This window comes from Sus scrofa, chromosome 14 (assembly GCF_054392235.1).
Source record: "Sus scrofa isolate SSC_HxYL_T2T_F1_AM1 chromosome 14, Sscrofa_HxYL_maternal_Yorkshire_Landrace_v2.0, whole genome shotgun sequence".
Taxonomy (NCBI): Eukaryota; Metazoa; Chordata; class Mammalia; order Artiodactyla; family Suidae; genus Sus; species Sus scrofa.
In genome coordinates, this window is record NC_139396.1 from 77,585,301 (window position 1) to 77,610,811 (window position 25,511).

A 25,511-nucleotide genomic window follows, 5' to 3' on the forward strand; every position below is an offset into this window, starting at 1 on the left:
GGGAGATATATACTCAAATAATTATAATAAGAAACATTATCTGTTAAGTACTTAATAGATACAAAAGCAGAACTAAGTAGATTTCAGAGAAGTCAGGGTTTCATCAGACAGGTGTGGAGGGAGAAGATTTAATAGACTGTGTATCTGACATGCGCATTGAAGAATTTAGGTAAAATTTGATAGGTAGATTGGATAATTAGCATTCTGAGGGAAGGAAAGGACTTAAAGTTAGGAAAAATAGAGAATATAAAAAATAATGAATTTTACCTTCTCTAGGGGCTTTTTAAAGGAATTGAAAATAATATCATAAATATAGTTTGGGACCATCATTTATTCCCCCACCGTCACCACCAAAGTCGTATTAAATGAGTCCTTGAATGTAAGGTCAGAGAATTTGAATTTGTAGTCTAGTTAGGGGTAATTGAAAGATTTTGTTTTTTGTGTTTGTTTTGAGCCAAAGAATATGATGTTAAGTAAATTATTATAATAAAATTCAGTATACAGAAATGACCTGTATAGAGTGAGTCGAAGCTTGGGAATGGATGAGACCACTGAGGAAAAGTGCAGAGAGAAATAGGAAAAAAGGAAGCTAAGGATAGAACTTCTGGTAATAACGCTATTTAGAGGATGTAACAAGAAAGTCATCTCATTATAAAAAGAAATATGGCATAATTAGAGTTTTAAAAGAACTAGGAGTTCCCGTTTTGGCTCAGCGGGTAAGAACCCAACATAGTGTCAGTGAGGATGCAGGTTCAATCCCTGGCCTCACTCAGTGAGTGGGTTAAGGACCCAGCATTGCCTCAAGCCCAATTCACCCCCCAGCCCAGGAACTTCCTTATGCCACACGTGGCCATAATAAAAATATAATTAATTAAAAAATAAAAATAAAAGAACTGGAAAATGAGAACTCCCTTGAGGCACAGTGGGTTAAATATCCAGCATTGTCAGTGCAGTGGCTCAGGTTGCTACTGTGACACAGGTTCAATCCCCAGCCTGGGAATATCCACATACCAGGGCGCAGCCAAAAGAAATTTTTTTTGTTGTTGTTGTCCTTTTTTTGCCTTTTCTAGGGCCACTCCCACGGCATATGGAGGTTCCCAGGCTAGGGGTCTAGGAGTTCCCGTTGCAGTCATCAGCCTATACCAGAGCCACAGCAACGTGGGATCCGAACCGCATCTGCGACCTACACCACAGCTCACGGCAATGCCGGATCCTTAACCCACTGAGCAAGGCCAGGGATTGAAGCCGCAACCTCATGGTTCCTAGTCGGATTCGGTAACCACTGAGCCACGACAGGAACTCCAAGAATTTTTTTTAATTAAAAAATAATGAAACAAAATAAGAAATGTGATATGATAAGAAAGCAAACAAGAGTATACCTGTGAGAAAGCTAGTTAGTAAATTTGGAGAAAGAAACTGGTTGTAAAACAACCATTTTAAGGCTAGAAAAGCAGTGTGGTGACAGATGATGGAGGTTCTTGTAGACAAGAAGCTTAGGCTTTATCCAGAATGACAAGGAGACAGCAGAAAACCACTGGAAAGTTTTAAGCAGGGGGTTGACATTTGATAAAATTCTAGTAGCTTTGAGGATTTGAGGGTGACCAGATGTTCCATCACGATACCACGTAGAAGTTTGTGATAATAATTCAGGTGAGAGGTGGTGATAAAAGCCTGCATGATAGCTCTAGCTAAGGATGAGAAGAGTTCAAGAAACAGAAATAAAGTCATTAGAACCTGGACACTGACTTGACTTGGATAAAGGGAAGATCGTGATCAAGGGTGGTTCCCCGTTCCTGGGTGCTTCTACCAAAGGAACCAGAGAAGAAAACAGAAGTGAATTTAGGGCAGAGTGATGGCTCACATTTAGATTTGTTGCACTGATGGTGTAGATCAAGCAGTTGAATTTATAAGTATGAAGCTCAAAAAGGAAGATTCAGCTGGAGGTATCAACTTTGGAGTCATCTTAGACATTGACTGGGCTACACATACACATAAAGATTAGAAATAACAGCCCTTTCCTCAAGGAGTGAAGATATAAAAAATCTTCTTGGAGAGATCATAGTAACATATACAAGAGAACAGTTAGCTGTTAAACTATAGAAATAACAATAAGTACAGTTGAAATTCAAAAAAAAACTAAAAGTTAATGTGGCTAGTAATAGTCATCAAAAGAATCTAGAGTAAGAAATTGTAGTGTACTCAGTATTAAATGTGCCTTGGTATAAGGTATGCCTTTTTTTTTTTGCTTTGAACATCTTTTTGTAAACATTCGTATTTAATGATTTGCTTTTAAAGTTGTATTTTTCTTTTACCCTTTTTTTAAATATTGTCTCAAAAAATTGTTTTCTTCTAGATGGCAAGATCTTTCAAGAGAAAGTACAGTCAATCATGTACCTGAGAGACTCTAGCAGTGGGGGAAAGTTTGTTGCTAGCCCTGGATTTATGGTAATAAGCCCGTCTGGTTTTACTGCCTCCCTACCTGAAGGTAAACAAACAAGCAAACAAAAACAACAATGAAAGCATAACCCTTCCCTATTCGGTTCTGAATATTAATACATAAGTAAATTGTACTTGTTTCGACAGCATAATACAACCTGATATTCAGGACAAACACTTATAAGTGGAAGGCTAAACTTAAAAATTATAAGATATATTTAAAGAATCCATTTCACTACTTCCTGATCTCAGTCAGTATCTCACACTCAGTACAACAGGTGATTCTCAGGAGAACTCAGGAGATAGGTGAGGCTCATGCTGTCTTGCTGGGGAAATTCTCTCTCCCTTTTGTCATAGTCTTTCATGAAGCTTCTGATTTAGTTTCCCATTTTCTTCAAAAGCTATGTTTGGCTTACTGAATCATTTCTACCTAAACTCATTCTGGACCACTTGCCATGTGAACAACCATCTGGACTCCAGCCTCAGGGCCTCAACCGAGGATCCCTCCCTCTACTTAATCTACCCACACGCTGGTGTCTGTCTTGGACATCATCAAAGAAGACATCCAACCTCTGAGACTCCAGTGTCCCACCCTCTCATGACAACTTTCTGTCTTTCTTTCTTTTTTTATATAATGATTTTTTTCCATTATAGATGGTTTACAGTGTTCTGTCAATTTTCTACTGTACAGCAGTGACCCAGTCACACATACATATATACATTCTTTTTCCCACATTATCATGCTCCATCATAAGTGACTAGATATAGTTCCCAGTGCTATACAGCAGGATTTCATTGCTTATCCATTCCAAAGGCATTAGTTTGCATCTATTAACCCCAGACTCCCAGTCCATCCCACTCCCTCCCCCTCCCCCTTGGCAACCACAAGTCTGTTCTCCAAGTCTATGAGTTTCTTTTCTGTGGAAATGTTCATTTGTGCTGTATATTAGATTCCAGATATAAGTGATATCATATGGTATCTGTCTTTCTCTTTCTTAGTTCACTTAGTATGAGAGTCTCTAGTTCCATCCATGTTGCTGCAGATGGCATTATTTTGTCCTTGTTTATGGCTGAGTATTATTCCACTGTGTATATATACCACATCTTCTTAATCCATTCGTCTGTCGATGGACATTTAGATTGTTTCCGTGTCTTGGCTATTGTGAATAGGGCTGCAGTGAACATGTGGGTGTATGTGCCTTTTTCAAGGAAAGTTTTGTCTGGATATATGCCCAAGAGTGGGATTGCTGGGTCATATGATAGTTCTATATTTAGTTTTCTAAGGTACATTCATACTGTTTTCCATAGTGGTTGTATCAATTTACATTCCCACTAACAATGTAGGAGGGTTCCCTTTTCTCCACACCCTCTCCAGCATTTGTTTTTGGTGAACTTATTAATGATGGCAATTCTGACTGGTATGAAGTGGTATCTCATAGCAGTTTAGATTTGCATTTCTCTACTAATAAGTGATGTTGAGCATTTTTTCATGTGTTTGTTGTCCATCTGTATATCTTCTTTAGAGAAATGTCTATTCAGGTCTTTTGCCCATTTTTTTTCTGTTGGGTGTTGGGTTTTTTGCTGTTGAGTTGTGTAAGTTGTTTGTATATTTTAGAGATTAAGCCCTTGTCAGTTGCATCATTTGAAATTATTTTCTCCCATTCTGTAAGTTGTCTTTTTGTTTTTTTATGGTTTCCTTTGCTGTGCAAAGCTTGGTAGTTTGACTAGGTCCCATTGGTTTATTTTTGCTTTTATTTCTGTTGCCTTGGGAGACTGACTGAGAAAACATTTGTAAGGCTGATGTCAGAATGTTTTGCCTACATTCTCTTCTAGGAGTTTGATGGTGTCTTGTCTTATGTTTAAGTCGTTAAGCCATTTTGAGTTTATTTTTGTGCATAGTGTGAGGGCGTGTTCCAGTTTCATTGATTTACATGCACCTGTCCAGTTTTCCCCAACACCACTTGCTGAAAAGACTGTCTTTTCCCCATTTTATATTCTTGCCTCCTTTGTCAAAGATTAGTTGACCGTAGGTGTCTGAGTTTATTTCTGGGTTTTCTATTCTGTTCCATTGGTCTGTATTTTGTTTTGGTACCAGTACCACACTGTCTTGATTATTGTGGCTTTGAAATATTGCCTGAAGTCTGGGAGAGTTATGATTCCTGCTTGGTTTTTGTTCCTCAGAATTGCTGTGGCAATTCTGGGAATTTTGTGGTTCCATTTAAATTTTTGAACTGTTTGTTCTAGATCTGTGAAAAATGTCTTGGGCACACTCCCAAAGACATTCTATGATGCCACCATAATCCTAATACCAAAACCAGACAAAGATACTACCAGAAAAGAAAATTATAGGCCAATATCTTTGATGAATATAGACACAAAAATTCTCAACACAATTCTAGCCAATCAAATTCAACAACATATAAAAAGGATCATACACCGCAACCAAGTAGGATTCACCCCAGGTTCACAAGGGTAGTTCAACATATGCAAATCAATCAACATCATGCACCACCTTCACAAAAGACAAGTCAAAAACCACATGATCATCTCAATAGATGCAGAAAAAGCATTTGACAAAAATCCAACATCCATTCATGATAAAAACTCTTACCAAAGTGGGTATAGAGGGAACATACCTTAACATAATAAAAGCCATTTGTGACAGACCCACAGCAAATATAATACTCAATGGAGAAAAGCTCAAAGCTTTCCTTCTAAAATCTGTAACAAGACAAGGATGCCCACTCTCACCACTTTTATTCAACATAGTATTGGAAGTCCTAGCCACAGCAATCAGACAAACAAAAATAAAAGGTATCCAAATTGAAAGAGAAGCAGTAAAATTGTCACTGGATGTAGATGACATGATACTATATATAGAAAACCCTAAGGACTCAACCCCAAAACTACTCTAACTGATCAACAAATTTCAGCAAAGTAGCAGGATACAAGATTAACATTCAGAAATCTGTTGCATTTCTGTATACTAACAATGAAATGTTAGGAAAGGAATATAAAAATACAATACCTTTTAAAATTGCACCCAAAAAAATTAAATACCTGGGAATACACCTGACCAAGGAGGTGAAAGATTTATATGCTGAGAACTATAAAACATTAATCAAGGAAATTAAAGAGGATTCAAAGAAATGGATATTCCATGCTCCTGGGTTGGAAAAATTAACATTGTAAAAATGGCCATGCTACCCAAAGCAATATACAGATTCAATGAAGTCCCTCTCAAATTACCCATAACTTCCTATCTTTCCACCTCTGAAACTCAAGTGTCCTACGCTCTCATGACTTTCTCTTTCTGGTTCCTTTTTCATCATCCCAAGTTCCTTCTGTCTGTTTCCCCTTCTAGCCAAGATCCCATTCGCTAATAGTTTTATTTCATCTTCCTTGTGCCCTTGGCCTTTCACCACTCTTAATATGGCAAACCCTAACCTTTCCTCAGTCCAACCATCCTGACACTGCTGAGCATGCTACTGTCAAAAGGGTCTGCATCTGTAGTTGGCCTTTTAATGCTGCCCTGCAATTTTTCTCTATATTCAGAACCATTTACCTCCTCTATTTCGAGTCTTCAAACTCAGAGTACTTGCTATCTTCCTAATTCGTTCTTTAAAAACTGCGTCCTCTTTATTTTTATAGAGAAAAAACAGATACACGTCTCTTGATTGTGAACTGGCTGTCTTGACTTTTCCTTCTCTTTTCCTTTCCCATCCTCCTCCTTACTGACATTCCTTATTGTCAGTCCCACCGAGTCTTGTCTCCAGCTCCAATACAAATGATCAAATGGGCAGGTAAGATAGAGACAGGGATAGATAGCATGAGATAGCTGGGTAATAGTCTCCAGTTTTCTCTCTCCCAGAGTGTTTTAGTTATTCTAGCATGTTTTATGGCCTATTACCATAATATTTTAAGGCTATGTTTCAATTAGTTTTATTTGTAATTTTATAGGAAGTATCATTTTTAAAATCATTGTGCATCACTCTGAAACATTAGTACAGTCAGACCCCCATTTTTTCCAGGTCATTTGAATAGACTCATTTAGCAGCCTTATTCCTCTAACACAATCCAGAAATAACTAGGATAAACTTCTGAGCTGCAGAGCTATTTTATTGCTGCAAAGCCTGAACTCTGGGCAGTTCATTCAGTGCTTATTTACTTTATGTCAGTGCTTCTTTTATGAAAAATCACCTGGAAAGCTTGTTAAACACAGATCCCTGGGTCCATGCCTCATCTATTCTGACTCAGTAGATCTGGGGTGGAGCCTGAGAATGTACATTTCTAACAGTCACACACTGGTACTTTTGCCCATGCTCCTGGCCCACAGACCACACCTTAAGTAGCGTTCATTTTTATCCCAGGCACTAGGGTGAGAGTGATTTTTCTAATCCCCTCCTGCTTAGAACATAAGAAGCAGAAAATTAGAGAGCTACAGTAGATGGAGAAAAAAACTATTTCTTCTCACTAATAGCAAAAAGTGATTTCAGAAATGGAGGAGTAAGAACAGTCTGGAGTCAGTGAGTCTAGTAATAACACCAAGTACATTTATTGAGCACCTGTTATAGAGCAGGCATTGTGCTAGGTGCATCACAAATATGATCTCACTTAATCCTGAAAGCAGCCTTGCAAAGTAGACATTCTGAACCCTCATTTTACATTTGCAGAAACAAAAACGCATATAATTAAATGACTTACCTAAGGCCACCTAACTGAGTGAGCTATCACTTGAATCCAGTTATATCTCCTTGCAAAGCCCACACTCTTTCCACTGTACCGAACTGCCTACTAGTGACTACTAGCCTGAGGTACATTGTCCCACTTAATCCACTTCATTTCACAGCAGTAGAACCATTAATCCTAATAACTTCACACAGTCAATATTGTATTCTGTTAAGGAGATAGGAAAAGATATGTTTTGGGGGAAGATTTTAATTAAAAAGTAGTTAAAAGATGGAGTTCCCATCGTGGCACAGTGGTTAACAAATCTGACTAGGAACCATGAGGTTGCAGGTTCGATCCCTGGCCTTGCTCAGTGGGTTAAGGATCCGGCATTGCCGTGAGCTGTGGTGGAGGTTGCAGACGCGGCTCAGATCCCATGTTGCTGTGGCTGTGGTGTAGGCTGGCGTCTACAGCTCCCATTGAACCCCTAGCCTGGGAACCTTCATATGCCGTGGGAGCAGCCCTAGAAAATGCAAAAAGACAAAAAAAAAAAAAGAAAGAAAGAAAAAGAAAATAGCTTTAACACTTAAGAATTTTAAGCATTCTGTGCTCTGATCATTATCCTGTATGGATTCCTTAACCTCACTGGATGAGTGCGGTTGTAGCTGATGTAGAAAAGAAGTGGTCCCACTAAATAGATTTTTAAATACTGTTTTTCCATTTACTCTTAGCAGGAAACACTTCCTCCAGCTCTGTTCCCCAGCAGATGACCACCAGCATGCTGCGTTCTAGAAGCCTACCAACGTTTCCCACTTCTTCACCTCAAAAACAACCACGAAAACTGACTGGAAGTTTGGGTTGTAGTATTGATGAGTTACAAAATATCGTAGATAATTATGTTGCTTCCCAACCAGAGAAACAGAGTCCTCCGGGGAGCTCGGAGACACTGAAGAAAAGCAGAGAAGATGCTTTCGTCAGTAGCTGTGAGTCTGCCCAAACTGTCTGTGAAATGGAACCTGTCCTTTTAGCCCAGCCCGCTGCCAATGGTGTCCCAAGAGCAGCAGCAGAGCTTTCAGTGGTCAGAGTTGACCACAAGGACTTGGGAGCAGAGCCCAGGTCAGACGATGACAGCCCTGGGGACGAGTCCTTCCCACGCCGACCTGACCACCTAAAGGGACTGGCCTCTTTCCAGCGAAGCCACAGCACCATTGCCAGCCTCGGGCTGGCTTTTCCTTCCCAGAACGGATCCGCAGCTGTTGGCCGGTGGCCAAGTCTTGTTGACAGGAATACAGAGGACTGGGAAAACTTTGCCTTTTCTCTCCGTTATGAGCCGAAGGACGGCCGAACTAAGAGTGCTCATAGGTACTTTTGCATGTTTTTATACCAGCCCCCCACTTTTTACTATTCTTTGAAGACTCTCTGTACTTGTAGAAATGTCTTTGCTATGTCACCTTTTATAACATATATTAACAGCAAAGGTACCTTTCTCCTTAATACAAGGTGATAATGAATCCCATTTTTTTTTTTTTTTGGTCTTTTTCGGGCCACACCTGTGGCATATAGAAGTTCCCCAGCTAGAGGTCAAATCGGAGCTATAGCCGCTGGCCTACATCACAGCCACAGCAACGCCAGATCCAAGCCGAGTCAGTGACCAACACTATAGCTCATGGCAACACCAGATCCTTAACTCTGAGCAAGGCCAGGGATCAAACTCACATCCTCATGAATACTAGTAGCATTCATTTCCACTGAGCCACTGTAGGACCTCCATGAATCCCATATTTAACCAACAGCTAAATCATACTTCTTCAAGAAAAAAATATCTTGTGGTTTATTTAACTCCATATGGTTAATAGAGGAAAAAACTCTATGGTTCAGGGAAAGTATACAATTTATTATTGTTTCTAAAAGCATCTCAGCCAGCACTGTCAGTGAAATTTTCTGTGATAATGGACATGTTCAGCTGTGCCAGCCAATGCAGTAGATATTGTAGCAGGCCGAGCACTTGAAATGTGGCCAGTACAGCTGAGCAACGGCATTTTTTACTTAATTTTAAATAGTTTAAGTAGCACAAGTGGCTGTTGGAAATCATATATGTAGAATAGACTAGCGTTTAGCAGACTATATACTTTAAAAATAGCACTGATAAAAAGTGATGGCCAATTTCTTAATCACAAAACAACATGTTTCTTAGATCAAGAAACATTTTTTAAACATTATGAGCTCTCATTTCAAAATGTGGAAATTATTATCCTTATCACCATTCTTAAGGTAATCGTGATGTACTACTTTGCTGCTTGATACTGTGTTAGTAAGACTTCTTGGGTCTTTGTTTTAGTGTAACTGAAGACTGCCTGGTACCTATATGCTGTGGGTTATATGAGCTCTTAAGTGGAGTTCTTCTCATCCTGCCTGACATCATGCTAGAAGAGGTGCTGGACAAGCTGATTCACGCAGATACGCTTTTAGTCCTCGTTAACCACCCATCGCCTGCTATACAGCAAGGAGTTATTAAAGTAAGGACTGATACTAAATATGTTGTTTAATTTTGGAAAAATAAATATACGTGTCATTTAAACTTTGAATATAATGTTAAAGTAGACCTAGAGCTTTCTTTTATTCTTAGGCATAATGAACTGATAGGAGTTTAATTCTTACTCCTATTTTTATAGGTATTATCATCCAATTTTAAGCTCTCCTTCATATATGAATTCATATCAGTATGTTTTTTAGGTTACTGATTATAGGGAACACATAGTCCATTGGAAGTCTTCTTGCAGTCATCAAATCTTAGACATTTACTTTATGTTTCAGCTCATATGTCACCTTCTCAAAGAAACCTTCCCTGATCATCTTTCACAGTTGCTTCCTTCTAGCCCTACTCCTTATTTGTTCTATGATAGCATCTTTGTTATGTCTTAAATTATTTATTTGTTTACTTTTTTAAAGTATAGTTGATTTACAATGTTCCTTCAGTTTCTGCTATACAGCAAAGTACCCAATCAAACATAAATATACATTCTTTTTTTTATACTATCTTCCTTCATGTTCTAACCCAAGATATTGGCATAGCTCCCTGTGCTGTACAGTAGAACCCCATTGCCCATGCATTCCAAATGTAATAGTTTGATTTACTAACCCCAAAGTCCTCATCCATTCCACTCCCTCCTCTTTCCTCCCAGCAACCACAAGTCTGTTCTCTATGTCACTGATCTGCTTCTGTTTTGTAGATAGGGTCATCTGTGCCATATTTTAGATTCCAGATATAAGTGATATCATATGGTATTTGTCTTTATCTTTCTGACTTACTTTACTCAGTATGAGAATCTCTAGTTGTATCCATGTTGCTGCAAATGGCATTATTTTGTCCTTGTTTATGGCTGAGTAGTATTCCATTGTATATATGTACCACATCTTCTTAATATACAAACAACTCATACAACTCAACAACCAAAAAAACCAAAACAACCCTAATCGAAAAATGGGCAAAAGACTTTACTAGACATTTCTCCAAAGAAGACAAATGTTTAGCCTGTAGGCACATGAAAAGATGCTAAATATTGCTAATTATTAGAGAAATGCAAATCAGAACTGCAATGAGGTACCATCTCACACTGGTCAGAATGGCCATCATTAATAAGTCATTAATGGCCATAATTAATAACAAATGCTAGAGAGGGTGTGAAGAAGAGGGAACCCTCTGTCACTGTTGGTGGGAATGTAAATTGGTACAACCAGTGTGGAAAACAGTACTGAGGTTCCTCAGAAAACTAAATATAGATCTACTGCATGATCCAGCAATCCCACTCCTGGGCATATATCCAGACAAAACATTCATTCAAAAAGATACATGCATCCCTGTGTTCATTGCAGCACTATTCACAATAGCTAAGACATGGAAACAACCTAAAGGTCCATCAACAGATGAGTGTACCTTTTTTTTTTAATCTTCCATGTTGGACTATAAGCTCCATGAGGGTACACATCTTGTGTCTAATATATAAAAGATCCTTGGTATATTGTTCAATGAATAAATATTTGATATGAGTGGTTTCCATTAGAAAACAAACCCAGTATTGAAATGATCTCTTAAAAAGTCTCATTTTCTCAGTGTGTCTTGATGTAGGATATTGTTTAATCAGTTGCAGTTCAATCCAGTATTTACTTAGCTTTCATTTCATGTGTAAAACTCTGGGCTTGTTGCCAAGTGATGTGTAAAGGGGAATAATATAAGCCCCTGCATTCAAGCAGTTACAGTCCACTGGGGGAGAGAAACATATTCCCAGAAGTAAAATGTCTCTGATGAATGCTTCAACAATAGTGTTAACAAAGAAGAATGGAGCATAGGAAAGCAGTTAATTCTGATGGAGCCAGGGAAGGGTTCCTGCAAAACGTTTATTTTGTATTATGTTGTAAACTTAGAAAGTGTTTTAAGTAGGGCAGTGAAGAGGTGTGTGTTTTGAGAAGAATAGTCTATCACCCCAGTGGGGGAGTGATTGCCAAGGAGAGAGAGGTGGAAGGATTCTGTTCGCAGGCTAGCACAGTGGTCCAGGGGAGAGGTGATGAGTTCCTGAGATGGAGAGGTGTGAAGTCACAGGACAGACAGGTTTGAGAGACATTCGCTGACATGGAGGAGAGAGGCCTTCATGTGGGGATCAAGACAAGGTGAAGCCAAAAGTGAGAGGAGGACGGTGCTCCTCCTATATCAGAGCCATGGAAGAAGGGAATGTGGGAGGGATATAATTACTTTGTACACATGTTGCATATAAGATGCTGGGAAGGAATGGAAATTTAGGCCAAGCTCAGGATAAATAATGTCTCAAGAAGTCTAGACACATGCACCCACATGTTCATTGCAGCACTATTCACAATAGCCAGGACATGGAAACAACCCAAATGTCCATCAACAGATGATTGGATTAGGAAGATGTGGTATATATACACAATGGAATACTACTCAGCCATAAAAAATGACATAATGCCATTTGCAGCAACATGGATGGAACTAGAGAATCTCATACTGAGTGAAATGAGCCAGAAAGACAAAGACAAATACCATATGATATCACTTATAACTGGAATCTAATATCCAGCACAAATGAACATCTCCAGAAAAGAAAATCATGGACTTGGAAAATAGACTTGTGGCTGCCTGATGGGAAAGGGAGGGAGTGGGAGGGATCAGGAGCTTGGGTTATCAGATACAACTTAGAATAAACTTACAAGGAGATCCTGCTGAGTAGCATTGAGAACTATGTCTAGATACTCATATTGCAACAGAACAAAGGGTGGGGAAAAATGTATACATGTAAGGATAACTTGATCCACTTGCTGTACAGTGGGAAAAAATAAGTAAATAAAAAGCTTAAAAAAAAAAAGTCTAGAAAAAATAGAGGCCTAGGATATATATGTGTGTTTTCGAAACAGCATAGTACAATGTTGACTGATTTTTCTTCCTTCAGAATTAGAATTAGGCACAAATATTCTACTTATAATCAACTAAGACTGCCAGTCTCCTATGTGTCCACGCTCAGCTGAAGAGCTAGTTTCCCATCACAAAAGTATTAAGATCACCAAGACAGAGTCATCGTTAGCATTCCATGCTAGTCAGAGACAGGGTTTATTTTCTTTTGCTATGGAGGTGGCACTTTATTTAGCTTTCTATGTTCTGTATATATATAATTAAACAAATTTGCCACTATAATACACACACTGACTTGGATACATTATATAAAATTTTAATGCATTATCTAAATATCTTAATTTTTTTTCTTTAGCTGTTAGATGCATTTTTTCATAGAGCATCAAAGGAACAAAAAGATAAATTTCTGAAGAATCGTGGCTTTTCCTTGCTAGCAAACCAGTTGTACCTTCATCGAGGAACTCAGGAATTGTTAGAATGCTTCATTGAAATGTTCTTTGGCCGGCGTATTGGCCTTGATGAAGAGTAAGTGGGTTCTTCCCTATATCAGAATTGAGGATCTTTTGTCTTAAATGTAAAATTTAGTAAACTGACTCTTGACAAAATTATTTGGTCACACTTAGAAAAAAATCTGCTAAAAGTCATTTTCCATATGAATCCATTTATTATTTTACATATGATAGTCTTTCTAATGTAACTTCTTCCTTTGTATTTCATTCACTAGCTAGAACTAGCAAGAAGTATATGCTGCATTAAATGAAAGAAAGTGATAGTTAAGACTTGGCCTCTATTGGAAGTTCTCATTGTGGCTCAGTGGCTTAGGAACCCTACTAGCATCCATGAAGACATGGGTTCAATCCTTGGGCCTCACTCAGTGGGTTAAGGGTCCACCGTTGCCATGAGCTGTGGTGTAGGTCACATAGGCGGCTCAGATCCCACGTTGCTGTGGCTTTGGCGTCGGCTGGCGGCTACAGTTCCGACTGGACCCCTGGCCTGGGAACCTCCATGTGCCACGGGTGTGGCCCTAAAAAGACAGAAAGAAAAAAAAAAAAAAGATTTGGCCTATAGTATTAACCTGAGAAGGTTAACTGAGAAGAAGGTGCTCCCGTGGTCTCAGCAGCAGGTTACCAAGTGATCCATAGAGAAGTTCCTCTCCCCCTCAAGAGATCCAGGTCACCCAGGAGAAGAGCCGGTCCCTCACCTGGAATCCAGTGCACTGATTGCCTGACCTGGATGTAATGCTGAAGGATTAGCACATAAGTCCAAACATTAAAGAATATTCTTCTCCCAAGCCAAGTTTGGCAGAAAAATGAAGCTGTAATTTCTGTGTGATAAAGTAGAGGGGAATATATGCCTTTTTATTATCACTGTCTCCTACTTATTTGTAAGGAGATCAATTCAGACCTTGTGGAATTTACTTATAATCGCAGTAACAGCAGTAGTACTTTTCATTTGCATACAGCTTTTGGCTTTTTCAAAGCAATTCTGCATTATCTCATTTGATTCTCATGACAACCTTGAGAAAAAGGTAGAATACCGCTGCACGTATTTGACAGATAAGGAAAGCGAGGTATAAAGCACATAATTTCCCTCCACCACAGAGGCATATAATGTTGGAACAAGAACTCGAGATCCATTCCTTTTACTAGACCTCTTTTTCCTAGCCCTGTCTTGCAGTTACTGTGTATAATATTTTTTTTTCTGTGCGCTTGCTATGTAGAACAGGGGTTCATGGACGAATTAAAGTGAGTCAGTTAAAACCATGAAATTGTATACATGTTCCACTTGAATATTTGTGCATTTACCTAGAGACAGACGTCTAGCCACACCTTTCATCTTATTATGGGAGAGGTCTATGATCTAAAAAAAGGTTAAGAATCCTTGCCACCCTAATGTATGTTTTTCGCTTCAAAATCAGGTCAACAAAATGACCCATATTACAATCATTTTTCCTTATTTCATGCTTCTACTTGCTTCTAACATGCTCTTAACTGTGTATGATATATTGTAGATTTGACCTGGAAGATGTGAAAAACATGGGACTCTTTCAAAAGTGGTCTCTCATCCCTGTTCTGGGACTCATAGAGACCTCCTTATATGACCACATGCTCTTGCACAGCGCTCTCTTCCTTCTTCTCCAAATATTAAATTCGTGTTCCAAGGTCGCAGATATGTTGTTGGATAATGGTCTGCTCTACGTGTTATGTAATACAGTAGCAGCCCTGAATGGATTGGAAAAGAAGTAAGTTTTAAATCATTGTTTAAAATGACATCTGATAAAAACTGTGGAAAGGGAAAAACTTTAGTGACAAGTTACATTAAAACATCTGATATTTCATAATACTCTCAAAGAATTTCATTGCTCCAGAAGTGATTACATCAAATTTGGGGGGCATATTTTCCATCATTTTCAATAAATTTTGGTGAAAAAGAAGGTGTTTATATGATCTACTTTTAGGTATTTAGAACCTGAAAACAAGTTGAATAAATTTAACTGTCCTCAGACGTACTTACCAAGCTTCCACAGTAGTCTTATAAAAATTGTTATCCCCATCAGGACTAGGAAATTGAAGATTAGAAAGATATAGTAACTTCTTGAAGGTCACACAGCTAGTAAATAGAGAACTTGAGGCTGGATCTGTCTCACTTCAGAAGCCTGAGCTTTGAGGTCGCCATGCTCTCCACTTTCAGCATATGACATTAGCTGTCTGCCACCATAATGGAGTTTCTAATAGCCCAAGTACATTGGCAAATAACTGCTCACCAGATTGATTAACAACTCTAAAAAATATGGGAGGAGATGATATATTTATTTGGATATTGTACCTTTGGTATCTGCATTTATGATACACAGTGTAACATTTTTATAGTATAACATTTTATAGTATTAAAAGGCACATCTCCAGAAGCACCATCTTACTGCACTGAAGCATTAAATATTAAATAAATTTTGCAGAGAAGACAGAGCATACCATTGGTGATTCTCTAGGCCAAGGAGGCTCTCGGGGTACAAGAGAGGACTCCTTGTACTCAGCTCAGTTCAGTTTTTGGGGGGCACCTGTTTTATTTAGGTGTGTCTAAATGCCTGTGTGCTACACAGATGAGAAATACAAAGAGGTGCAAAGGATTGTATTTCCTTAAATCATTTAGTCTTGCTTACAGCACAGTGCATGAAATTAGAACTACTTGGGAAGAGTAGTGGCAGGTTCCTTCTACAAACAGTTTTTGAGTTCTCTGATGGCTCAGCCAGTTAAGGACTCAGTGTTATCACTGCCGTGGCACAGGTTCAACCCCTGGCTCAGGAATTTCTGCATACCGAGGGTTTGGCAAAAAAAAAAAAAAAAAAAAATTACATTAAAAAAATAAAAGCAGCTTGTTGCTGTTGTTGTTCTAAATAAATTGTATTTCACTGAGTGTCCCCTATGCTACTCTATTTATTAGCCCAAACAATTACCATTTCTAACTCCTGCTTGATTTTGAAAAAGTTAATGGAAAGACTTACTGTCTTAAACTGAGAAAGATTATAGAGATTAAAAATTTAGGAACAGAAGTAACTAGTTCATATTTGCTAGGCACTTATCAGTGATTAATATAGGTTCAAATCTATTATCTCTTTTAATCCTTAAAACAACTATAATTTGTATAAGTGAGATTCAGAGAGGTTAGGTTATTTATTCAATTTCACCATCTCTGTGAAGCCTTCTCAGAATATTCCTGTTCAGACCCACAGAATCCTCCCCTTTACTGTGGCTGGGAAGCTGCCTGTGCATCCCCACAGTGCCTGGGGTTAATCCCTCTTGTTACCCTTACCACCATTTACTGTTTATAGTTATCTGTTCACTAGTCTGGTGCTCTGCAAGCCAAATGTTGACAGGGGTCAAAGCATGTCTTCATATTTCTATTCCCAGCACGTAGTTCACAGGACCTGCCACAGAGTAAGTGGGGGATTGATACTGAATGAATGCATGCAGGAATGAATGCTGGCAGAACAGGAATTTCAACCAGTTCTTTTTGCCTTAAATTCTCTGTTCTTTTCCTTTAGCATTCCTTTGAATGAATACAAATTGCTTGCTTGTGATATACAGCAACTGTTCATAGCAGTTACAATTCATGCTTGCAGTTCCTCAGGCTCACAATATTTTAGAGTTATTGAAGACCTTATTGTACTGCTGGGATATCTTCAAAATAGCAAAAACAAGAGGACACAAAGTAAGATTTAATTTTTATAGGTTTTTTTTTTGGGGGGGGGAAGTTGTATAATAACCCAAAATGTTATTCAAACCTAATCCCTTTCTCTGGCTACTATAGAGAGAGTGGATTAGAGGAGAGAAACTGTTTCGCTAAAGGTTCATCCTTTGTTTACCAGGTTTAAAAAGAAAACTTTTTAAGTAGCAAGAATAAAAAAATGATGCCTTGATGTAATTAGCAGCTGGCAACATATCCTTAAAAGAAGCTGCTGATTTTTCTTACCAAGTAGAATTAAAAGGCTTATGTTAAATAATAATGCCCTTTAGTTTTCTTTAATGGCAAATCTTCAGAAAAATGGGAGAATTTCTGGTTAAAGTTCTGCCTTACATATTACAAAGCCTCTTCTGGCATTCCTGTTGTGGCTTAGTGAGTTAAGGACCCAATGCAGATTGGATCCCTGGCCTCCCTCAGTGGGTTAAGGATTTGGTGTTGCTGTGACTGTGGTATAGGCAGGCAGCTGCAGCTCTGATTCAACCCCTGGCCTGGGCACTTCCACATGCTGCAGATATAGCCATAAAAAGAAAAAAGCGTGTCCTTTAAAACAATTACATAAAATGAAATAAATTTGTGAGCTAGTATTTTTCCATTGATTTTTTTTTTTTAATGGTGATCATTGGGATATTTGCTTTTAAAATGCTTTTAGAGACAGTTAAATGTTTATTACCATCAGGCACCCATGTTGGTCAAAAATTTTTAGTTTATGTCTAATAAAACATTATTGGCAGTTTTGATATTACCTGAAGATAATTCAATTAAAAATTAACAACCACATAACTTGAAAACATTCTGGTATGTTCTTTTTTTAGATATGGCTATTGCACTGCAGTTGAGAGTTCTCCAGGCTGCTATGGAATTTATAAGGACTACTGCAAATCATGACTCTGAAAACCTTATGAGTTCATTCCAGTCACCTGCTTCCCACCATGCAATGTTTCAGAAGCGAAAGAGCATTGCTGGTGAGTATTGAAATAATATTTAAATGAGTATAAACTGAAGGTTTCTTGACTCTCCTGTATATCTGATATCATTCACATTTTTAAAAGATTTATTTGTTTAAAAAGTTAAACTATAAACTTGAGAAGGTTTTCCTCCCAGAGAAAATTATTCTGCTGCTTTCTTTGTAGTGCTTTTCTCATCCAGTTATCTCTTGAGCACCTACCCTGTGCCAAGCACTGTGTTAAATGTTGAAGATACAATATTTGTTGATGGAAAAAAAAAAGGCACAGATTCTACCCTTCTACTATGAAATAGTAGGGAAAGGTAGATACCAAAATAGGCAACCTGATTTACACCCAGAGTCAGGGAGGTCTCTGAGGGAAGTGAGATTTCAGTGTGAGGGATGAGAAGGGAGTTAGTGAGGTTCAGAGGTGGAGTGTTACAGACATAATGAACAGCTCCTGTGCAGGTCCTGAGGCAGGAAAAAGCCCAGATCATTCAGAGAACTGAAAGAACACCATTTAGCTCACCTGTAGTTCCTGGTAAGACATTGAAACCAGATGAGGCTGTACAGGGCAGCATGAACCAGCTCATGAGTAATCATACCGGCCATGCTAAGGAGTTTAGATTTCATGCTAAGAGGAAGCTATCAGAGGTCTTTAAGTAGGTGGCATGACATAACTAGATTTTTATTTTGTAAAGACCGCTTTGGCTTCTGTATAGAGAGTGGTTTAGAGGAAATAAGAAAGGTGGTGGGAGGTCCAGGGAGGAGGCTGTTGCAGGAGTCAAGGCAGGAGATGATGTTGTCTCAGGTATCCTTAAGTTATGCGTGTTTCCTTAGGGCCTGCTCTAAATGAGGACATATCATCAAATAATAATTATTAATTTTGTTAGACTTATTTTTCCACAAAAATCCACTCTGACCTAAATACACATAATTCAGAAAGACAGCATATTCAGCATAATTCATAAAGACATGCACATTGGCTCTGTATGTGCACACCCATATACATATACGTCTGTATGTCGTGGATGTATATGTACATGCTTACACGCATGTATCTCCAGAGTACTTAGTAAGCTGTTTGAAGGTTAATCACCTTACACTCGTAAGGGCTTTTCAATCCAAATCTTTCTTTTTTCTTTTCTTTTCTTTTCTTTTTTTTTTTTTTCGGTCTTTTCTAGGGCCACACCTGCGGCATATAGAGGTTCCCAGGCTAGGGGCCTAATCAGAGCTATAGCCTCCAGCCACAGCCACAGTAACGCCAGATCCAAGCTGCATCTGCCACCTACACCACAGCTCACGGAAACACTGGATCCTTAACCCACTGAGCAAGGCCAGGGATCAAACCCTCAACCTCATGGTTCCTAGTCAGTTTCTTGAACCACTGAGCCACGACGGGAACTCCTCAAATCTTTCTTCTACCCATCTACCTATGTTAAACTACTTCATTGTGTTCTGTACTAAACCAGATTTTAAAACCACATGAATGCCATTTGCAGCAACATGGATGAACCTAGAAACTATCATACCAAGTGAAGTTAGACAGTGAAAGACCAACATTATATGATATCACCTATATGTGGAACTTAAAAAAAAGGATATAAATGAACTTATTTGCAGACAAGAAACAGATTCATAGACTTTGAAAAACTTAAGGTTACCAGAGGGGACAGGTGGTAGGGGGATGGGAGGGATGGACTGGGGATTTGGGATTGGCATCTGCACACTGAAGTATACAGAACGATTGACCAATGGGGACCTGCTCTACAGCACAGAGAACTCTACCCAGTATTCTGTGATTACCTATGTGGGAAAAGAATTTAAGAGAGAATGGATATGTGTATAAGTATGACTGGGTCACTTTGTTGTACAGCAGAAATTATCACAGCCTTGTAAATTAACTATACTTTGATGAAACTAAAAAAAAAAAAAAAACCACTTGAAACACTCATCTGTAGAGGAAAGCTATTAAGTATATATTGATTGCTTCACAGGACTGTGTTTACATTATGCTGAATGAAAGCTTATGTAAATAAAACTTCTAAAACATCCACATAACTAAACATATCATCCTGGGCATCCTTCCTTAAATTAATATCTGAATATAGTCTCTCCTCTTGAGCTTTGCTCCCAGTTGACCCTCTTTTGACCTGGGTAGAATTCTGTCCTTTACCCCTCCCAGCAGTAATGCTCAGCTGCCTGCATGCCTTGGGCCACCTTTCCTTTGCAGGATTTCTTAGATAGTCTGAGACCTCTTGGATGGATTTCCCCCTCCATTCACAGAGAAAAGTATACCTGTCCTACTGTCACAAATCTCTGCTGTTTCCTTCCTTAACATTTCTCATTCTCATAGCCATTTCTTCTTTGCTTTTATACTGAGATTCCTGCTTTAGTTTATGATTTGCTTGTGCCTGAACTAACACAATAACCTTTTGCTATTTTCTGTTTGTGATTTCTCTAACAGTCTGTCATCTCTCTCTTGAAATACTAGCATTTTTATCACCTTGAACCTGAGAGCAAGCCCTGCAGAGCTCCAAGTTTGTTATTGTTTATTTTTTGTTCGTTTGAAGCATTTTTAAGTGGTTAAGAGACTTTTAGTCCTTTTTGTAAACCATTCTCCATTTTTCTCCCTGACTCCTCTAGCCTCTTCTTTTGTGGCTTGTATTTTTCATACTATCTCAGTCAATGCTGTAGGCCATGTGAGGCTTATAGAATCCTTCAAATTTTGAATTTGATAGAGCACCTTGAAAGCCATCCAGTCCAGCTTCCTCGTGTCACTGGTCCTCTGAAGCCTAGAGATGGAGACCGCAGGAGTGAGGCCTGACACGCATCTTTGTGCCCTTCCCCATGCCCACTCCTTCCAGCTCTGTCAGATCTTTACATCTCTCTCAGGCCTCTCCCAAGAATTCGTCCTGTTTCAGATACTACTTTATTTAAATTCTTTGCAAACCCATTTACCAAATACCACTTTTTATGTGTTAAATAGTTGCTTTGTATTTCCTTCCATGTTGTTTTATGCATGTATTTGGGAAAGTCTGTGTTTTGTTTGTTTAATATTAGTCAAAGGTTATTGTCAAAAGTATATTGGCTTTACACACTATCAATACAAAAGATACACAGGTTCCTCTGCTTCCGAGCAGTGTGGTTATAGAAGCTCACTTAAGTCCATTCGTTCATGAGACTCAAGCGAGGGATTTATATTTCCATCATTTAGGTGACGAACTGTTCATTCAAAGATTTCAAACTAGCTGTTCTCATTAGTGATAGATGTTTGTAAGGGGGAGGTTTTTTCCCCTAAATAGACACACAGCATTTATTGAAACCTTCTGAGACAAGTGACATCTCCGAGCCCACAGCCACCCTGCTTCTTCAGCAGGAGTGTGGGGGCAGCTTCTGTTACAGCCATGCACATTCCTAGATTGTAGACAGATTTCCTCCAAGTGTGAACCCCAGGATGTCCGTGGCCTGGGACCAGTGTTTCTTCAGCAGCCCTGTCCTCTTAACCCAGATTTCCTGTCCTCATACTCTTGGAGGCATTAGCTACTACTTTATGGCCAGATTGATCATCTTACAGACTGACTCGTGTGCTATTCTGCTCTACAGCTCCTACGGTTCCCTACTACCCAGTGAGCACAGCACCAGTTCCCTAGTGCCTGTGTCTTTTTTTCTTGCTCTAGACATGGATGAGAGGGAGAGAGAGAATTTTGCCTAAACCTAGTATCATACTCACCCTCTGTGTTTGTAAACTGATTTTGATTTCTAATCAATATATTATAGATACTTTTTCTATATAGTATACTTAATATATTAATATATTTTAATATCTTTAATAATTGTAATAACCTGTTATGTTGGTTTGTCATGATCTCCTTCCATGTTATCAATAAATGGGTTTGTTTTTAACTTATTTGCTTTTACTATTACAAAAAGATAGCAATGTACATTTTTATATATGTATTTTTTTCACTTTTCTGCTTATCAATGTGAAAACCTTTACTCATCATCTTAATACACAAAGGGAGAAGTAAACATTAGAGTGTTATTTAAAGAACTTCACATACTTTTTTTTCCCCTAGGGCTGCCACCTGCAGCATATGGAAGTTCCCAGGCTAGGGGTGAATCGGAGCTGCAGCTGCCAGCCTACACCACAACCAAAGCAATGCCAGATCCAAACCACATCTGCAACCTACACCATGGCTCATGGCAATGCTGGATCCTTAACCCAATGAGTAAGGCCAGGGATCGAACCCATATCCTCATGGATACTAGTCAGATTTGTTTCTGCTGTGCCACAACAGGAACTCCCACATACTTTTAAACTGTAATAAATAATTATTGCGTGTGTGTATGTGTGTATAAATGTGTTATTGACATAATTCATATACAAATGAGTTTCCTTTATATCTTTTCCTTTATTTTTTGCCTTTTTAGGGCCACTCCTGCGGCAAATGGAAGTTTCCAGGCTAGTGGTCAAATTGTAGCTGCTGGCCTCCACTACAGCCACAGCCACACCAGATCTGAGTCATGTCTGTGACCTACACCACAGCTCATGGCAATGCCATATCCTTAAACCACTGAGCAACGCCAGGGATCAAACCCACATCCTCATGGATACTAGTCAGGTTCGTTACCACTGAGCTACAGTGGGAACTCCAGTTTCCTTTATATTTCAACCATTAATAACAATACCAACTATTAACTTTTTTTATGAGGCAGGCATTGTGTTTCACACCCACTATTTTACTTAATCCACAGAACAACCCTCTTTATCCATTCATTTAGCCATCAAATATCTACTAAGCATCAGCCATGTACCAGTTGTTACCTTATCTGCCCCCATGGAACTTATAGTTTACTGGATAAAATGGTCAATAAGCCTGTAAACAAATATGTTTCATATAACATCAGATAGTGACAAATGCCTACCTGTGAGGTAGGCTCTATTCCACTTTCCGACCCACATCTTGCATATAAGGAAACTGGGCTTGAAAGCCCTGCATGTGAGGCCACACTAGCTCAGCACAGCTTCATGACATGGAATACCTCCCACTTTTTCAAGTACATAGACCTAGAGAAGACTTAACATTCTCTTATGCTCTGTCTTTCAATGGTGGTTATCACTTACACGGCATGAAAGCTGTCATGTAGACATTAGAAAGAATCGGCTTAAACTAAGGACATAATCTGATGATATTAATCTTGAATATATCCTGGTTATGAATTTTTTCTTTTTATTTGCTTTGTTTTGTCTTAAAGGTGACTCAATTCACAAAGATGTACTAAATACAAAAATACACATTACCTAAAATACTGGACAATCTAAAATGCTATTAAAATATTTAAATGTCTTGCAGGATGAGTCATTAAGACCTATTTTAATTTAGTCATGTGTAAGTAATGTTTCTAGAAGCTATTTGTAGAGATTGATACATGCTTTCATAATTTAAAAAAAGGTTCAATTCCAATGAAGGGTTCCATTATTCCTCACCTACCAAGACGTCATTTTGGCTCCTATGGTCAACTTCCGATGTCCTTCTCCTTCAGTCCGTTAAACCACGACCCAGGCCCCTCATTTTCTCCTGGATCCATGACCTATGTGGTGCCTCTCGGAACAGGTGCAGTAATGGTGCAAGAACCCACTCCTGCCCCTTCAACCCGATGAAACATTTTTCAGGAGATGCTTTGGAGGATTGAATTCCGCATGCTGCATATGTTCCAAATCATTTTAATAGTAAATTACTGGGATTAAACTCTCTGATGTCTTCACTTTATTTGACTGATTTCCACTACATCACTATATATGCTTTTCAAAACTACTTTATAAAATTCAGCAATGTTAATTACCCAGGAATAATAATGTTCTTACTAAAACAAACTGAGCTTTAAAAATCTATTGATTATTTTTGGTTACAAGGAAGTGAAACAGTATTTGAAAATATTTTGTCAGAACATTCTGAACTATATCTATACACCCTTCTAATTCTTTGAGTTTTTCAGAAGATTAAAAATTTCCCAAACGATATCCATCCTGCTAAGCTATGTCACAAGCTTTTAGGACTTTGAAATTAGAAGTACTGTTACACTTCTTCAAAGAGGGAAAAACATCACTTTCTCTTAATCACTCTCTTTGTATAAATTATCTTTGTATTAAATAAGATTCTTTTCATGGTCTGATAATCAAAAAGTTACAGCAGAAATGTTTTCTTCGATCCTTGTTAACGCTGGCATTTGACATTTTGATTTATATACTTGAAAGGTCCTCGAAAATTTCCTCTTGCTCAGACTGACTCTCTTCTGATGAAAATGCGTTCAGTAGCAAGTGACGAACTTCCCGTGATGATGCAGAGGCGAATGAGCCAGGAGAGCCCTGTCCAGGCAACGGAGACAGAGCTTGCGCAAAGACTGCAGAGGCTCATCGTTTTAGCAGTTAACAGGATTATCTATCAAGGTAGGACTAGAGAGTAAACATGTCCTTGCACAGACATTGAATTAAAAGGAAAATAATTTGAGAGAGAACTGACTGGGTTTCAAATTTTTCGACAGCATTATATTTTCATTCTTAATATCCACACTAGTAAAAGGATTTCTTATTTGGAACAAATAGCCTTGAATAAAATTCTGCTTTTTCATGTGTCAAATGCTGGCCTAGATTGACCATTGAAGTTTAAAATGATACAGCACCTCCAGTATATTTTTTAAGCTTTTCCTTGAGATAATCATAGATTCACTTGCAGTTGTTAGGAAATATTACAGGGAGATCCCAGATATCCTTTACCCAGTTTTGCCCAATAGAACTTGCCAAACCATAGTCCAATATCACCATCAGATATTGACATGGATTCAGTCAAGGAAAAGAACATTTCCATGACAACAAGGATCATCTGTATGTTGCCTTTTAGAGCCCCACCCACTTTCCTCCTGTCTGCATCCCTTCCTCAATCCCTGGGCAACCATTAACCTGTCCTCCATTTGTGAGGGACATCATGTCATCACGTTAAATAAACAGAATCATGTAGTATGTAGCCTTGTAGGACTGATTTTTTTTAATTAGCGTAATTCTCTGGAAAATTGTTCTAATCATTGCATGTATCAATAGTTTGTTCCTTTTTTGGTTTTGGTGAGTAATATTCCATAGCATGGATGTGCCATAGTGTAGTCACTTTCTGTTGAAGGTCAATCTGGGTGTTTTCCAGTTTGGGGCTATTACAAATAAATCTAGCTCCTATAAACATTTATGTGAAAGTTTATGTGAATGTAGATCTTTGCTTTTCTGGGATAAATGTCCAGGAATGCCATTTCTGGTTGTATGCTAGTTGTATGTCTTGCTCTTGTTAAGAAACTGCCAAACTTTTCTAAGGCAGTTTTTATATTCCTACCAGCGATGTATGAGTGATCCAGTTTTCTTCACGTCTTTACCAGTATTAAGAGTTCCACTATTTTAAACTTAAGCCATTCTGATAGATAGTGTCACCTTGTGGTTTCAATGTGTGTTTCTGTGGTGGCTGATATTCAATATGTTTATGTATAAAATTTAATGCCTTTAGCAACCCCTAAAAGACAATGCAAAGAAATATATTCAAAAGCGCTATAGATAAGTCCGAATCCTAAAAAATGTTCAGGTGACCCCAAGAAGGCAGGAAAAAAGAAAAAACTATGTGAAAGTTTATGACTAGAGTCTCCTGGGATAGACCATGATGGAAGATAATGTAAGAAAGGGAATGAATATAAATGTATGACTGACTGGGTCACTTTGCTGTACAGCAGAAATTGGCAAAATATTGTTAAATCAACTATAAT

The 25,511-nt window shown here is 38.4% G+C and overlaps 1 protein-coding gene across 6 annotated transcripts in view; it reads left to right on the forward strand.

Annotated features, from left to right (window-relative positions):
* The window catches only part of LYST (lysosomal trafficking regulator), a 200,495-nt gene that overhangs the window by 106,385 nt on the left and 68,599 nt on the right, over positions 1 to 25,511 (forward strand). For 2 of the 6 annotated variants that reach the window (XM_021073151.2, XM_021073152.2), the window contains exons 22-30: positions 2,354 to 2,485; positions 7,836 to 8,466; positions 9,443 to 9,620; positions 12,882 to 13,051; positions 14,538 to 14,768; positions 16,569 to 16,735; positions 17,581 to 17,730; positions 23,168 to 23,329; positions 23,971 to 24,162. In XM_021073151.2, the coding sequence (XP_020928810.2) occupies positions 2,354 to 2,485; positions 7,836 to 8,466; positions 9,443 to 9,620; positions 12,882 to 13,051; positions 14,538 to 14,768; positions 16,569 to 16,735; positions 17,581 to 17,730; positions 23,168 to 23,329; positions 23,971 to 24,162 (2,013 nt within the window). The remainder of the gene's footprint in view (positions 1 to 2,353; positions 2,486 to 7,835; positions 8,467 to 9,442; positions 9,621 to 12,881; positions 13,052 to 14,537; positions 14,769 to 16,568; positions 16,736 to 17,580; positions 17,731 to 23,167; positions 23,330 to 23,970; positions 24,163 to 25,511) is intronic. The other 4 variants (XM_084996832.1, XM_021073155.2, XM_021073154.2 and 1 more) reach the window with 3 other exon arrangements.